This window comes from Nannobrachium achirus (assembly GCF_963921795.1).
Source record: "Nannobrachium achirus genome assembly, chromosome: 20".
In the NCBI taxonomy this organism is placed as follows: Eukaryota; Metazoa; Chordata; class Actinopteri; order Myctophiformes; family Myctophidae; genus Nannobrachium; species Nannobrachium achirus.
The window spans coordinates 23,701,303-23,718,274 of NC_137827.1; the positions used below are offsets into that span (position 1 = coordinate 23,701,303).

A 16,972-nucleotide genomic window follows, 5' to 3' on the forward strand; every position below is an offset into this window, starting at 1 on the left:
GTAAATTATTATTATAATCAAAGGCCGGTCGAGTCCTGTTTGTTTCTGATAGACGCTATGCGAGAATCCTAGCGTTCTGTCCACTGGTCTGCTTTGTGCTCCGCTGTCCCTCTCCACGTGCGTTGCTTATTCCCAGTTCCATGTTCATGCGATGATGATGCTCTGGTTCGGTTGAAGACAGTGAACGGTGGTGGTAGTCACCCGCCCGCCTCCCTGTTTCCATATTTTCTTCCCGTTCGATTCGGTCGGGAGTGTTTTGGTGGAGGTGGAGATTTGAGAAAAAATATTACAGGCGTGCGAAACAGACCCGGGGGGTCAGCTCAATGCTGCCCACTAGCGACGAAGACGCATGCGTGCACTGCATGATGCACCCCCATCTCTTTTCTCCTCCCCATCTGCTGTCCCCCCGGCCCCGGCCTCCGCCCACCCACCCAATCTCCCCCCACTCCCCTCCCTTCTACGATGTTAAAACAATGTGCAATGCTGCTATGTTGTTTTAACATGGGGTTCCTGCATACACAATTAATTAAAACATCTCTGAAAGGGGCTGGACTGGACGGATCTATCTATACTTCTCCTTCAGAGGAATAAAACACCTCTCGACAAAGTAACTCAAAAACAAGTCAGTCACTTGTGGTTATACATTTTTAAACATAGGTGTCTTTTTTGAATTAAAGCATTATATTTACAAGCTATAAAAAAAAACTCACCAATCCTCAGGTTATAAAGGCATAACTGTAAGGGAGGATTTTACTGTGCATGATGACTTGAAGTGATAACACAAGGCACAAGGCACACAACGCCTCGCACCGCGAGGCGTTGTGTGCTTGTAGATCTGCTGTTTTCACTACTTTTGTGCGACGGCCTTGTATGATGAAGCAGTGCTTTGCGAAAAAATGTATACATTTGAAACTTGGAGATACAAGGTTTCTGTGACGATTTACTTTGTTGGCCGCCCAGTCCCTAAAATGGAACGAAGGCCGACATTTTATTTTTAATAATGGCCGGGAATGAACCGGCCGTTCGGGAGTTGTCCCGCTTTTCCCAATGGCCAACACGTCCCTGTAATAAACTCATAGAAAAAGTATGAAGAGCCACAGAGCAATAAACATTTCATGTTGCCTTTACTGTCAGATTGATGCTATATTTTTTGAAGTGTGGTAAAACTAAGAAGACTTTCGATTTCATATTCACTCTGGAGAGATGACATCAAATATGATCGAAATACCCTGATGTGCCAACAGTTTCAATAAACCAACCCTCTAATGTGATGACATTTTCAAACTATGACAGTTGCACTGTTATAGCAATATTCAAATATATTTGATCGCAATCATCAAAATGCTTTGAAGAGCAATTTAAAAGAAGTTTATTCATGCATTTCAGTATTAAATCATGAGTTGCTGTTTACCTTAAAATTAAATAGATGTTTTTCTTTTCTCTCTTTATCTGATGGAACACAGGATAGAAAATTGAGAGCATTGAGAAAACGTTATTGTGTGAGGAATTAGGACTTAAAAAATACTTGCATTGTGGTGATTTGCTTGTTCATAATGTGAATAGGCCTGAATATCACGTTGAAGCCTTGTTATGCTACAAAAAAGAACCGATCAACAAGCTCACCATGTGTCGCAAGTTGCGGCACTTGTGAACTTCTAGATCTGCTATTTTCGGCTTGCGACTCCATCACACGACAAAGCATTTAAATCAGACAGTGTCACATGGGACACCCCTGTTCAACCTTGAGCAGTTTTAAGATCTTTATCTTGTCAGTGGTTGTCAGTGCACAGCATGGGAGCACAGCACACATCTAAAAGTAAACAGTTACAGTGCAATGGTCTGATACTTACGTACAACATGGGCAGACTACAGACTCATACAGATTTGAAACAGCATCATAATAATCATTGAACAGCTCAATACTTGAGTAGGTTTGCCTTCCACTTTAGCTTTGACAGTAATGCAAGGGCATGGTAAGATAAAATCAAGCATGTCACAGGTTTCTCCAAACATTTGAAACCGTTTCAAATACATACATCTACATTTTGCCCATGTCTGTTACAAACCTATTGTTATATTTACACAACTATATCTATATCTATACAGGGTTTCAGTAAAAATAGAAAACTCAAAGTGAAATTGGCATTGGAAGTTGTAGCCCATGATCAATAAATAATAGAAATACAGTTTCTGGCTGTAAAGATGAGGAAGCACAAATAGTAGCAATATCCCCATATAGTGCCTTTGAGAAAGACTACATTTTTTGAAATTCCAAATGTTGCATTCAATAACTGATAATTTGTCACTGATAAAACAAAAACAAAAACTGTGCAGTACCTCATTGGGGTAGCACATTTTCAATCATGTGAATATCAGGTCTCATACTTTAAGCCAGGGGATGCATATGGTACCTCTAGAGTAATGATCACGAATCCATTCTTTTCTTTGCATCTAAGATATTAATCCTCACCAAAACCCGTGTCGGCTGGATCCTATTTCATGTGCCTGGTAAAAGCATTCATGTACAACTAGTCGTTTTTAACATATAAATCATAATTGTTGAACAATGGTTAAATAGAATACAACATAACTATGGTGTATGGTTAATAACACTGCTTTCGCAAGGCGGAGTGGTGTCTTAAGAACATAAATTGTTTTGTTCCAACATTGTTAATAAACAGGGAAAGTTAAAATCCTACCTTAGTAATGCTTTCCTGAGTTGTTAAAGACAAAATTAGAAAACATGAATTTTAACAATTAAAAGTCAGGCGCTGCAGACTTAATTACTCCCAACACAGGTTCTGTTCCAAACACTTTTGAATATCTGACTGCTTGTTTAGCGCTATACAGAATATTGTTCGATTCAAACACTTCACTGCATTGTTATTGGATCTTTTTATGATAAACGCTAAGGAAATCATCCTCTTTGGGACAGAATATATGGCAGGGCTGTGCACATATATGGCAGGAACGTGCCGTGCACTGTACAAATACATTTTGGCTTTAGAGCCTTTGGTTCTCTGTCTGTGTGGATTTGATCCTTTTTATTTGTTCTGTATCATATCAAACAGTGGTTCATGCTGTTTATTGCCGACATGTACACTATGTGAGTAAGCAATGTTAAGCAGGTCGAGTGAAAGGCGATGTGGAGCAATATTCTAGATTTCTGCATTTGAAGCTCCCCTCACAACCATGTAGACCTCCCACAATTAATTTACTTTAGGTTCGGAGTGAAGATCAGGAGAGAGTCCTTGGGACTGACAGGCCCTGGTTCTGTCAAGTCACACTTGTGTTCTGTTCAGATCAGCTCATGCCATCTGACTTCAGGTCAGGCCAGTTCAGTTCATCATGTGTGATCCATGGTGTGGGTGTTAACGTTTGGTTTGGTTCGGTTCGGTTCAGTTTAGTGCAGTTCTCTCCATCTGAGTGCTATAGAGTTCTTTTCAGTTCAGCTGTCGCCTCAAGGCCCAGTTGCAGTAATGCTTAATTTATACTCCGTCGTATGATGCGACACATTGTGAGCTTGTACTGTAGATCTGCTTTTTTCCCCCAGCCGAGTGACACCATTGTACGACAAAGTATAAATCAGGCTTAAGTAGCCAATGGTATGCGGGTCTGTTTCATTTATTAGCTCAGACTATCCTCCACTGCATCACGCTCATATCCTTCCCTCCTGTTGACACCAGGAAACCGTCATCATACAGGAAGTTCACGTTGGTCACATGACTGCTATGACCACCATACACATGGCTGGGAGCCTGAAAGTAATCAAGCAAACAAACAAACAATTTAAAGCATAAAGTCCTCAAAATGTCAATGGGTACTTTGGGTGGCCACAGAAAATGTTTGTTTTTGATTGGCTGGTAGAAGGCCATTACTGGCCTGGTAGTGTATCTTACCCTGAACTGTGAGCAGGGGTATGAGAAGAGGTGGACCTTCCCAAAGTCATCTCCAGAGACCAAAAAGTTCTTTCCATTGTCCCTGCAGACAGCGTTAATGTCTGTCCCGTCTGAGCCATCTGGCCACAACCCTGAGAAACACAAGCAATGGATTACTGGATGGACACACACATGACAATCATGCAGACTTACACACGTACGCACGCACGCACAGCGCGTGCACACACACACATACACACACAAAGGCAGAACGGTCACTTACCAAAGACATGGAAGCCTAGAGTACAGGTATAGGTGGCCCAGGCAATGTCTCTGGTAGTCTCCATACTGACCACCTGTTTACACACTGAAGGGATCCCTGAGAACGAACACACACACACACACACACACACACACACACACACACACACACACACACACACACACACACACACAGTAATTATATATGACAGATTAACAAAACGGCTAATGGTTTTTGGTTCATGGTAGACAGTTTATTTTAATTGGTAGCGACTAGGTGTTTGATTTGTAACAATGGTAAATCATGCTCTTGTTTGTATTATGTTTTAAGCCTTCGTAGTAGAGACAGGATGTGTAGAGACTCATACTGTATTACTGTATGAGCCTTAAACACTTGACTATCAGGTCACTCCCTGGTCACTTTTCATTTAGAAAGACACGCCTCCTGATAGGGAAGTCCTTACTAACATAAACATATGAATGAATTTATAAACTTGTATAAACGAATAAAATAACATATTTTAGTATGTATAATGTAACGAGCACAACCAACCTGGTGTTGGGTACAACATTGAAGCTCACAAGCCCAATAGCTCTCCGCTGGCGGTAGATGTTTGTATTCTCACACAGGAGAACCGGGTTTGAACGCTAGGTGTTTACAGTTGCATTCTCTCCGTCGGGAGAGGACATACAAGTTGTCGCTTTAAAGCCTGTAAAATGGTGTAAGGGTGAATCTACTTACAGTAGAGAATCTCATAATCTCCAGAGTTTGACACCAGATACTGGGAGTCTTCTGACCAGTCCAGATGGGTGATGAAACTAGAGTGACCCTGCCAGAGAGAAAAAAGGTGATGCAGGATGGAGACAGGGTTATTAACCATTTAAACGCTATATAGCCTACTTTGTTAACCTTTTTTTCCCTCTACACCATATCAATTTGCTGAAAACGGGCGATCTACAAGCTCACAATGTGTCGTGTTGTGAGTTTGTAGATCTGCTATTTAGAATTCTTCATATATATGCCAATATATGGAAAGATTTGGTCATAATTCTTTTTATTATTATTATTTTTTCTTTATGCAAATAACAAACAACAGAGAACATACAAATCCCCAATGTGGTCATAATTTTGACATACATGAAACTGTACGAGTCAGCTTGTTGTAACGCACGCGCGCGCACACACACACACACGCACACACCCCCACACACCCACACACACACACACACACACACACACACACACACACACACACACACAGAAAGGTGTTGAGAGAGGATCGAGTAGGAGGGACAAGGACCAAATATAGGGGTGAGAAGGGAACTACTTATAAAGTTGATGAGAGGGGGGACTAAAAATAAGGGAGCAGGAGGGCTATACAGGCACTCACCGAACACTTGCCCACCCGGCTGTACTTCCTGCCATTTTCAGCCACAGCGTAGATGTAGATGTAGTTGTCATGGGAACCAATAGCCAGGAAGTTCCCATCTAGAAGAAAATGACAGGAACGTCAGAGAGGGTTCGGAGGGAACTTTCTTTGCAGCAAAATACTACCGCAAAGGTTACAAGAATCTGTATGGCAGTGGTTCTTAAAGTGGGGTCCGGGGACCCCCAGGGGTCATTGAGGGAGTTCCAGGGGGTCCCCAGATAAATGATAGTTAGGAACCAAATGGAGCCTTATGGGTCCGTAACTCAGAGTGTACACATGGAACCAAATTGGTTCCACGTGTACACTCTCAGAGTTAAATTAACATTGATTTTACAATACTAGTAAGATGCCTCAGGGCGACATGCAACCTTGGTCGCTCCAATTCTTGGCAATCTGAACATGCCCATATATGGGTATTCCCAGATATGCGCTTAATATTGAAGACATCGGGACAGGGATCTCCATTTTGTGGGCATAAAACGGACAAGGACGTCGTCATTAACGCTTTCAGTGCCAGCTTTCACCACTAGAGGGCGCCCAATGGCCATAGAATTCACCATAGAGATACGCTGGTATATGCACAAGCCGTGCGCAGCCATGATGCGCCTGAACACTTTCCTTTGTGCATGTACAGGAACAGGATGAAGTTAGCTTGAAGTTAGCTATTGGCTACCAAGCATTTTAGAGGCCCTATTTTCGGCGATTTAGCCATGATTAAACCTTGCACACCTCATGGATATGCATGGAACAGAGAAAATTAGCTCTAAAGATCCTGGATTGCATTGGAGTGGATGGTAAATATCGGCGGCGCGACGCTCTCGCGGGCTGATTTCTCTTTTTTTTTACAAAAATATATATTTTTTTAAAAGCCGAACTAGTTCGGGATAGGCACCCAGGACGTTAATAAGGTCCAAATTATCCCGAACTAGTTCGGGATAGGCACTGTATGAGTTAATTTGCAAGTGTGACTCGTGATGACATCAGCGATCTCCATATATGGGCATAAAAGGGACATCAAGCCAGAGTGTGGTGTCAGAGCAGCAAACCCATTCTGTGGTTCCCCTGACATCACAGTGACATTAGAGCATGATGTCAGTAAGAGCGACAAACCCATAGAACCACAGTGTCAGGCGTGACAGACAGACTGAGATACACACATAAGGACAAGCTGTGACCGTTTACATACTAATCTGATAAATTGGGGATCCAGAGATGCCATTAAATGGGGGTCCGTAGCCTAATATGCATAATATCGAGGCATACAGTATATAAGGGCCAGAAGAGGGTCCGTCTATGCCTGTAGCAAATCAGAATGGGCATTAACGGGCATATGTCCAAAAACCTTCATGGGGATCAGTGGATTGGTGAGCCTCACATGACATTTCAGCTAACCAGACTATAAAAGGGCCAATTTCCATTATTGGTAAATTTTCACATGAAGCGGGTGCAAAATTTGTGCAGACAAACAATGCCATACAAAGCCATACAAAGTCACTGATGGATGAATCCCAACTGTGTCTGTGTAAATCATGTTGTTAGGAATGAGTTCAACGGTTTGTGTTTTGTGACATCAGACAAGATCTCTGGTCAGCCTAAATAATAAGATGTGACACCGTTTTTAAACATCACATTTAGTCTGCGTACGACCAAGAGAGAGTTTTAGCAGAGTGAGGCAGGGATATATAGAGACTTGAAGGGGAGACAGAGAATATATCAAAACCAAATCTTTCCAGCCCGCAATAGACAGAGAAACGCCTTCCATGTCCATGAACTAATCGTCCAAGACGTAGGTCTCCTGTTCTGAGTTTCCATACGCCTTCACACCTCAGGTTCTCCTCCATGAAGACATGAAGAGCCACAACAACCTCTACTGTCAAATGATCAATGGACAGCTCCCCTCATCTTCCTTTGTAACCAGAGACACAGACCAACCAAGATCTTGTGAGGACTTCATCTCAGCCAGGAGAAGTACAGAAACATCTCATAACTTACACAGGAAGGAAAACCTCATATGTGAGAAGAGCTTCATTGAGGTATCGACTCTGAAGACACACCAGCGTACCCACACGGAGGTAAAACCCTTTGTGTGTAAACAGTGTGACAAGGGTTTCAGTAAGCAATGCAACCTGAAGACACACGAGCGTACCCACACTGGAGAAAAACCCTTTGTGTGTCAACAATGTGACAAGGGTTTCAGTAAGCTAGGCAATCTGAAGACACACCAGCGTGTCCACAGTGGAGAGAAACCCTTTGTGTGTAAACAGTGTGACAAGAGTTTCAGTGAGTTAGGTAGCCTGAAGACACACCAGCGTACCCACACTGGGGAAAAACCCTTTGTGTGTAAACAGTGTGACAAGAGTTTTAGTGAGTTAGGTCACCTGAAGACACACCAGCGTGTCCACAGTGGAGAAAAACCCTTTGTGTGTAAACAGTGTGACAAGAGTTTCAGTGTGTTAAGTAACCTTAAGACACACCAGCGTACCCACACTGGAGAAAAACCCTTCATCTGTAAACCGTGTGACAAGAGTTTCAGGGAGTTAGGTCACCTGAAGACACACCAGCGTACCCACACTGGAGAGAAACCCTTTGTGTGTCAACAATGTGACAAGGGTTTCAGTAAGCTAGGCAATCTGAAGACACACCAGCGTGTCCACAGTGGAGAAAAACCCTTTGTGTGTAAACAGTGTGACAAGAGTTTTAGTGGGTTAGGTCACCTGAAGACACACCAGCGTACCCACACTGGAGAAAAACCTTTTGTGTGTAAACAGTGTGACAAGAGTTTCAGTATGTTAAGTAACCTGAAGACACACCAGCGTACCCACACTGGAGAAAAACCCTTCATCTGTAAACAGTGTGACAAGAGTTTCAGTGTGTTAACACATATGGTGCCAACCCCGAGTTTCCCGAGTTTGATTTCAAATAGACCGCTGTGCCAACCCCGAGTTTCCCGAGTTTGGGTTTAATTACTTAATTAGGTTAATTACACTCTCCCCCATCTTGTTACAAAGTTTGGTGCTTCTGTGATAAAAAAAAAGTCAGAAATCACATATTCAACAAGTGATGTGAGCAAAAACAAATACAAATGCTTCCCATGAACCACAATATTGCTAAACTATGGCTCAAATGGCTCAAATATCTAACTTCATTACTCGCTCTAAACCAGAAATGCATTCACTGCTTTGAACTGCTTTCCGTGCATTAGGCTAGTCAATTGCACCTTTATTACACACGATGGCGCTATTGTCAGATTAGTGGAAGCCCTGTTGTGTGAAACCAACGGATTGAAGCCAGGGTGTTTCCCCCAGGTCAAAACAATAACTCTAGATCACGGGCTGCTATGCAGCCCTGGAATTAGTCGGTCGCGGTGACAAACAACATATTCTTCCTCATAATCATCGTCATCACAACTAACTCTAGTGCTATCACGGGCTGCTGTGAATGTCCTGGCATTAGTGGGTCACTGTGACAAACATTTTCTACTTCATCAGTCATCACAACAATGTCAAAAGACGGTGGCGCTACAGCAGCAGCTAGACAATCTACTTTTGCGTTCCTTCGACCCTGGAATACAAAACAAACAGCCACGATCAAAGGAAGAATCCATCGCCTGAACCTATATAATGGAGTCTAAAACATACCTGTTTGAGCGAGTTGTAGTCGGACATTTGTCACAGAGAGAGAGAGAGCGAGAGACCTCGGAGCAGAATGCAATATGTACGCGTCCATAGTGGAGCCATCGGACGGCGGCCTCTCCTCACTGTGGATCGCGTTCTTGTCTGGTTCCAACTTCAACTACGGAGGTAATCCGACTCAGCGCAACAGCGCAACACCGCGACCGCGGGTTGACCCACTGAGCCCTGGACGAGTGGACATGATGATCGAGCCCTATGAGAGAGCCCTATACAGCCAATACAGCATTCTGCTCCGAGGCCTGACACTGAGTCGGAGGTTTCTGTGAGCCAGAACCGGAGCCAGAACCACCAGAGGCGGACCCGGTCGCTTCTCCCCAGCTGGCTGCGGGGACGGCCCGCAGCCCACACACAGGCCCCGTCGTGAACGTGCCAAACCAGCAGCTCGTTAGGTAAATGTTTCTTTCTTTCTCCCCCCCCCCTTCTGTTTCTGAAGTTGTATTTGTATCGCGAACTGCCGGTATAGTAGTGATCCACGATTACATTTAGAATGTATCTATTCAATCATTCACAGATGTCGGAGAGTCCATTCAGCTCTCAGAATATATATATATATATATATATATATATATATATAGCCTATATATAATCGTCAGATGAATCAATGTATGTTTTATAATCTAAGTTGCTCTGGGTAGGATTGGATAAATGTGTCTTCTAAACCCCTAAAACTTTTAGGCTAAAGGTGTAAATTGATTTGTGCTTTTTTCCCCCTCCCATCTGTTATTTATTTAGACTCAGAATCAGACGATACTGTTGGAGATAATGATGATGACCATCATGTGTCACGTGATGCCCCTGAAGGTAAGATTATTGTTTAGTAAAACGGTTATTGTGGTTTGTGTGTGTGTGAGAGAGAGAGAGGAGGGGGGAGGAAGAGAGAGAGAAAATGTTTTCTCTTGGGGTGTGTGTGTGTGTGTGTGTGTGTGTGTGTGTGTGTGTGTGTGTGTGTGTGTGTGTGTGTGTGTGTGTGTGTGTGTGTGAGAGACAGAGAAAGAGGGAGGGAGGAGAGAAATGAAGGAGAGGGAGGGAGGGAGGGATAGAAAGAAAATGTATTGTGTGTGTGTGTGTGTGTGTGTGTGTGTGTGTGTGTGTGTGTGTGTGTGTGTGTGTGTGTGTGTGTGTGTGTGTGTGTGAAAGAGAGAGAGGGCGGGAGGGATAGGGAGAGAGAAAGAGGGAGGGAGGAGAGAAATGAAGGAGAGAGAGAGAGGGAGGGAGGGATAGAAAGAAAGTGTGTGTGTGTGTGTGTGTGTGTGTGTGTGTGTGTGTGTGTGTGTGTGTGTGTGTGTGTGTGTGTGTGTGTGTGTGTGTGTGTGTGTGTGTGGGATAGAGGAAATGTATTTTATTGTGTGAGAGAGAGAGAGGGATAGAGAACATGTATTGTGGGGTGTGTGTGTGTGTGTGTGTGTGTGTGTGTGTGTGTGTGTGTGTGTGTGTGCGCGCGTGCGTGTGAGACACATTGTATTGTAAATGGATTTTATTTTTCTATATTTATAGGTAGTGGTTCGTGCAGAGGAGCCTACTGACTTCCCTTTGGAGAACTGAAAACTTTCCTTGCCCGCTGTTTCTGACCGGCCTCATCTCAACTCACACGTGCACGCACGCAGCCTCTGAACTGTGAACACGCACGCAGCCTCTGAACTGTGAACATGCACACGCACACGAGCACGCATGCAGACTCTGAACTGTGAACGTGCACACATACAGGCGCACGCATGCACGCGCGCACACGCACAATGTGAGAAACAATGTGAACAAGCCAGAGAAACACTGAACTAGCAAGAATACACTTGATTGAAAACGGTAAAGAAACAAAATAAAAAACACTTATTTGTCTTATTCTTTTGTATTTCTTTGAAGGAAAAATACTGTAAATACAATATTGAAGTCATTGAAGTCAAAGCTAAAAAGATCAAGTGAGTTTTCAGCCTGATACAGTATCATTCACTAAAAGCTGTTTTTCTCAAAACAAGGTCTAAAAAGGGGTCATTTTTGGCCACTTTTTTTTTTTTGTCTGGCCTATAAATACAGAAGCGAACATCGTAGAAACATGGTTCTTGGACCGGGTGAAACTAGAGAATCTCCTCTTTCATTCGGTGTGTTGTGTGATTTTGTCACGATAAAACTGAATGCTGAGGCTGTCTTCGAAGTTGGTCAAAAACATGGCAATAGCACAGTACAGACAGAAATAAGCCATGGCAACAGATGTGTTAAGTAACCTGAAGACACACCAGCGTACCCACACTCGGGATGGGTATCGAGAACCGGGGGTTCGGTTCCATGGAATCGTTGGCCAACGTCCTTAACGATTCTGCTATCGATTCCTGCATATGCGCGATGATATCACACACGCGACGCGCTGCCTTGTTTAGACGCAGCCAACATGTTGTCTAAACAGAGGCGTTCTAAAGTCTGGCTGTATATTTCACGAGAATGTTCATGTTTTGATAATAGTTAAGTTGTTACTCAAGCTCACTGCATGAACGGACAAGTCTCCCGCCGTTCTGTGTCCGAGCTAGAGTGCCCAAAAAAGTTTGTTTTGCAAGCCCGCCTGCCGCCGCCTCCCACGTTCTTACTACAAAACGCGCTACATGTCCAATGTGCTCCGTGTTGCTAAATGCTCCCCTATAAATCACATGTGCAAGAAAGAAAAGTATGTAAATCCGGCTTTGATCCAAACTGTAGAAGACAGTGCTTCTGCTTTAGCTGTGTACAGCAGCAGCTCCGCGAGCTTCGGCGTGCTTCGCAACCAACATAGAGTAGGCTACAGGGGCACTGGAAGGAGGGTCCTGAGGGTGTTTCAGCACCCCTGGTTAGGCGCTGCAAGGGGGGTGCTGAGGGTGCTACAGCCCCCCTGGTACATTTTTTTTTTTTTTTTTTTACCCTTTTTGTGCCTATCCCGAACAAGTTCGGCTTTATTTAAATCCAATACAATATTTTATTTGCTATTTTACTTACCCCGAGCTCGGGGTAAGGACGTGGGTCCTTGCTTGTCCAGCGCTTACCAACGAGAGACGCTAGATGGTCCGACGATTTATTCCATTGAAAATGGTTTAAAATAAAGTTTAGAGCCCCCCAAAAAAAACTCAATCTATACTGTCGGCGGCGCAACGTATTCCGGGGTGCCTATCCCGAAGTAGTCCGGGATATTTAATAAAATGAATTATTTAATCGGAGGCCTCAACGAAGCCCCGGTCTAAACGTCCATCCATGGTCCGGGCCAACACTCGGCCATACACGGGCCGTAGTCGCGCTAACGGCCACATCGCGCCGCCCACTCCAATAATAAATCACATCTTTAGACAGGATTTTCTCCGGATTGTGTTCCCAGACCCAAAGAGAAAGTTTTTTGCGACTGAAATAGCTTTAGATCGGGCTTCTAAAGGGGTTAGCATTTTGGCTACGTGTCAGCTAGCTTCCTCCTCTCGTCCCACATAGCATTGGCTGGAATGAAATCCCAAGGCACTTGGGACAGTGTCGACAGAAGCTAGAGCGAAGGTCTATAGAGAGATTTCTGGCACTCTAGCAGCCACTTGTGGCCCGGGGCACTGTATGAGTTAAGATACACACAGAGCTATATTAAAACAATAATGTATTTGACTTTAGGGAATACACTATGTTGAAACAAGGTGTTTAATTATCACATGGTCCCCTTGCCACCTCTGGTTGGAAGGGAAGTTGAATTTAAATTTTGTTTTCAAATAAGTCCCGCTTTGATGGCACAACAAAGTCTATTTATTTGAGAACTAGAAACTGTCTGTAGGCTCATTGTTGCAAACTAACACCGTTGTATATGGGGAATAAAAAACTGTAGAAACCATTACAAAAATAATACCTGATGTTGTAGTGTGTGTGAGTGAGTGACTGTGTGTGTGTGTGTGTGTGTGCATGCGTGCTGTGTGTTGCACTGTGTGCTAAAATAACTAATACACAGTTACTTGTTACACTGTTGTGTGGGAAATAAGCACCCAAAACAGTAATAAAAATAACCCAAAACCTCTCTAGAAAAAGAAGAAAAGGAGTGGAGGAGGTAGAAAAGACTATTGGCCACTATTTCTGACCAGCCCCCAGCATAGCGAGGGGGCTGAGAATCGATAAGAGAATCGCTAAGGAATCGAACCGATAAGCAGAACCGGAATCGGAATCGCTAAAATCTTGTCTCTAGCTCAGGGGAGGGCAATTTTGTTTCCATGGGGCCACATGAACAACAGAAAATATTGTGGAGGGCTGGGCCAAAAGGCAGTGCTCCCCGCAAACTAAACAAACGGCTTTACCTCCGACTTTAGTAAATAAATACTTTGCAGTCCAATTTTTGTTGAAAACCCGGCCTTTAGCCATTTTTGATGGGTAAGGTAAGGCAGGTCGTCTTGACTTGTGACCAGTCTGACCACCTGCTTGTTATCATTTATAGTACCGCTCTCTGTTGGGACAAGCAGAGAATGGATATAAAACATATGGATGGATGGATGTTTACGTCTTTCTTTTCGGTGAAATGTCTCTTCATTCGCAGGTGTCCCTCTCTGAAAAACATCTGGACTTTGTGACCCTGATACAGTATGTCCATGGACGGCAATTCAAAACTTAAATTCCTTCACACGGAATGGTTCAAGCCACCCCTGGTGGGTTGATCCATCCCAGCTCACGACTGCCTAGACGGTGAACTCCGTTATTACTATATATATATAATGATGTGCAGTGTTCCACTCACCTGGTGCATATCGCATGACAGAGAGCTGTTCATTGCCATCTGTGTGGACTGTAACCAGGTCCTTGGTGTCAGTATCCAGTACTAGCCACCTGCAGGATCAAAGACAAACACACCTTCTGTTTAATTAAGTTTAGCAGTAGTTTAGTCTATTTCCAATTCATAAAACTCGCAACTGATACAACATCTTGGTTCGAGGATAAAACGCAATAAATTCTAGGACTTATATCCATTTTGTGTTGTTGTGTTGCAGTTATACTGTAGCTATAATAAATAAAACAAATGTACATACTTAAACAATGACATTGCACAAAATAACAAACAAAATAAAAATCACAGCTTATCTGCAGCTTATCAGTTTACCTAGCTTCCCACAGAGACATTATCTAACAATATTTGATTTTTAAACACTAGAGGTTCGGGCCGCTATGTGGCCCCTGCATCTAGAGTTCAGGCCACTCACACCTACACTGTATGTGGCACCGCCGATCTGACTGATAAGCCCAATTGCCCATATATGGAGATCTCTGTATCTGTCAGTCCTTGTCCTTTTTATATGCCCATATATGGAGATATCTGTATCTATCAGTTCTTGTCCCTTTTATGCCCATATATGGAGATCTCTGTATCTGTCAGTCCTTGTCCCTTTTTATGCCCATATATGGAGAGTCCCCTTTATGCCCATATATGCAAAGTGACAGCATACGTTTCATAGTCATTTCAGTTAAGAACGTCAGTTAGAAGCAACGTTCTGGAGTGATTGAATGAACAGGTGTTGATGGGATCTCCTCACCTGCCAATCTGTGTTCCTATGGCAACCACAGCTCCAGACGGGTGGAAGCCAGCTGATTGGGCAGCATCCTGTCACAAACAGTAAGTAGAGAATGACTAATGTCAACGATAAACAATGGTGGAGAGAGTAACTTGTTATGTAACTGTTAATTTATACTTCTACTCCACAATACAGAAGTACTAGTTACTTTGGCTGAAAGAAATCGTGAAATGGGACATTCGTAATGTGTGCTCTTTTACCTTGGTACAGTACTTTAAGTATATGTTGATACTTTTGTACCTTTACTCAAGTCACTTTATGAATTCAGGCCTTTTAACTTCTTCCACCTCTGACAATAAAAAGGGGATACTTACATTTTGTATCTTTTTTTTATCTTCTACCTTTTTTTATGATTCAAGCACTTTTCAACTACATTTGGAAAGTCATACTGCACTGTGGATATTCATTTAAAAACTGGGTTTCTCTTAACTCTTTGAGTGCCACCCCTTTCACCACTAGAGGGCGCCCAGTGGCCATAGAAAATCCCATAGAGATATGCTGGTATATGCAGAAGCAACTGCAGCCATGACTTGCCTGAACACTTTCCTTTGTGCATGTACAGGAAGAGGATGAAGTTAGCTTGAAGTTAGCTATTGGCTACCAAGCATTTTAGAAGCCTTATTTTCGTCAACTTAGCCATGATTAAACCTTGCACACCTCATGCATGGGAAAAAAACAGAGAAGAATGAGCTCTAAAAAATCCAATGCAATCCTGGATTGCATTGGAGTGGATTTGTGCAGTTTGTTCACAGCTTTCAAACAAAAAAATCCGATTGGAAATCCGTTCAGGCATTCTTGAGATAATCGCCATTATGTTTTACATGTTATGTAAACAAACATGGCTGCCCTGTATGTTAGATGGGGTTGTATGGGGGTGGAACATGCAAAATCGCGATTGAAATCATGTTCACTAGATTTGATGGGGTCCAAAAAAAAAAATTCGAACATGTTCGGGATAGGCACTCTGGTATGCGATAATATATCCCGAACTAATTCGGGATAGGCACTCAATGAGTTAACTGCTGGACACTATACATAGTTATCATTTCACTGCCCTTTCATATTATAGGCAATGTCATGCAATTTCCAGAATGGTCCCCAGGGGGCAGTGTTGACTATACTTACTTCCATGTTCTTGGTCCAGATGGGTTGATGAGAACTGGAGTCCCATAGGCTAACCTGTCTGTCATAGCCGCAGGTTAGAAACTGAGGCTTGCAGGGATGGACTGCCAGACCCCACAGCTCATCAGTATGACCCTGGAGAGGAGAGGAGAGGAGAGGAGAGGAGAGGACAGGACAGGACAGGACAGGACAGGACAGGACAGGACAGGACAGGACAGGACAGGACAGGACAGGACAGGACAGGTGTTTCTGTTATTTACCATCATTTACTATAGTGTACTGTATATTATCGTCGTTGTCGGGTGGAAACCTTGTATGTCCAAAACCGTCCGTTTTGTGTTCATCATTTTGAAAATGATTTAACATAGTGAAAATAGACGATTTACAGGCACACAACACCTCACACCGCGAGGCGTTGTGTGCCTGTAGATCTGCTATTTTCACTAGTCTTGTGCGACAGCTTGTATAATGAAGCAGGGCTTTACTTTATAAAGCTCCGGAGATACAAGGTTTCTACCCGACAGTGACGATATACCCCATATGAGTCAAGACCACAGTTTTAAAAAATAATGGTTAAAAAATACAAGCTTTGCAATCAGACAATTATAGTCCCACACATCCCACACAAGACTGGTTGAGGCAGGAGGACCTACCTGTGTTATGGGAGTGAACTCGCCATCTAAACTGCCTTGTAAAACAAAGTTCTTAGTGGTCCCAATGAGCACAGTCTCCCCTCTCCCCTCTGTTACGGTGCGAACCGGTCCAAACAACTCTGGTACCTGAATGAGAACAGAATCACTCGTTACACAGACAGGTTCAGTGCAAATCATTGTCATCACATCTTTATCAACACTTTTGATGGAGAGGGAAGAAGCATTCTATGCTACGGTTAGTGCCAATAGCATTTAATAGAATATTTCTAAAAAAATACAAATTTATTTTGCCAATTTTGCCCCCCCCCCCCATGATAGGGCCCCCCCATGATATCTGTTTTTCGTCTTTTTGTGAAATTTGATGTTGAAATATTAAAGAAGAGTACCTCAAATTGGCATGTA

General features: G+C 43.2%; 1 protein-coding gene across 3 annotated transcripts in view; it reads right to left on the reverse strand.

The window, feature by feature from the left end:
- Positions 1-3,632: 3,632 nt before the first annotated feature.
- Positions 3,633-16,972, reverse strand: part of eml1 (EMAP like 1) — a gene marked incomplete at both ends in the record, with an annotated part of 72,161 nt that continues 58,821 nt past the window's right edge. For all 3 annotated transcript variants that reach the window (XM_080750448.1, XM_080750447.1, XM_080750446.1), the window contains 9 exons: positions 3,633-3,758; positions 3,900-4,030; positions 4,162-4,257; positions 4,882-4,969; positions 5,531-5,628; positions 13,967-14,055; positions 14,757-14,824; positions 15,921-16,052; positions 16,571-16,696. In XM_080750448.1, the coding sequence (XP_080606574.1) occupies positions 3,633-3,758; positions 3,900-4,030; positions 4,162-4,257; positions 4,882-4,969; positions 5,531-5,628; positions 13,967-14,055; positions 14,757-14,824; positions 15,921-16,052; positions 16,571-16,696 (954 nt within the window). The remainder of the gene's footprint in view (positions 3,759-3,899; positions 4,031-4,161; positions 4,258-4,881; positions 4,970-5,530; positions 5,629-13,966; positions 14,056-14,756; positions 14,825-15,920; positions 16,053-16,570; positions 16,697-16,972) is intronic.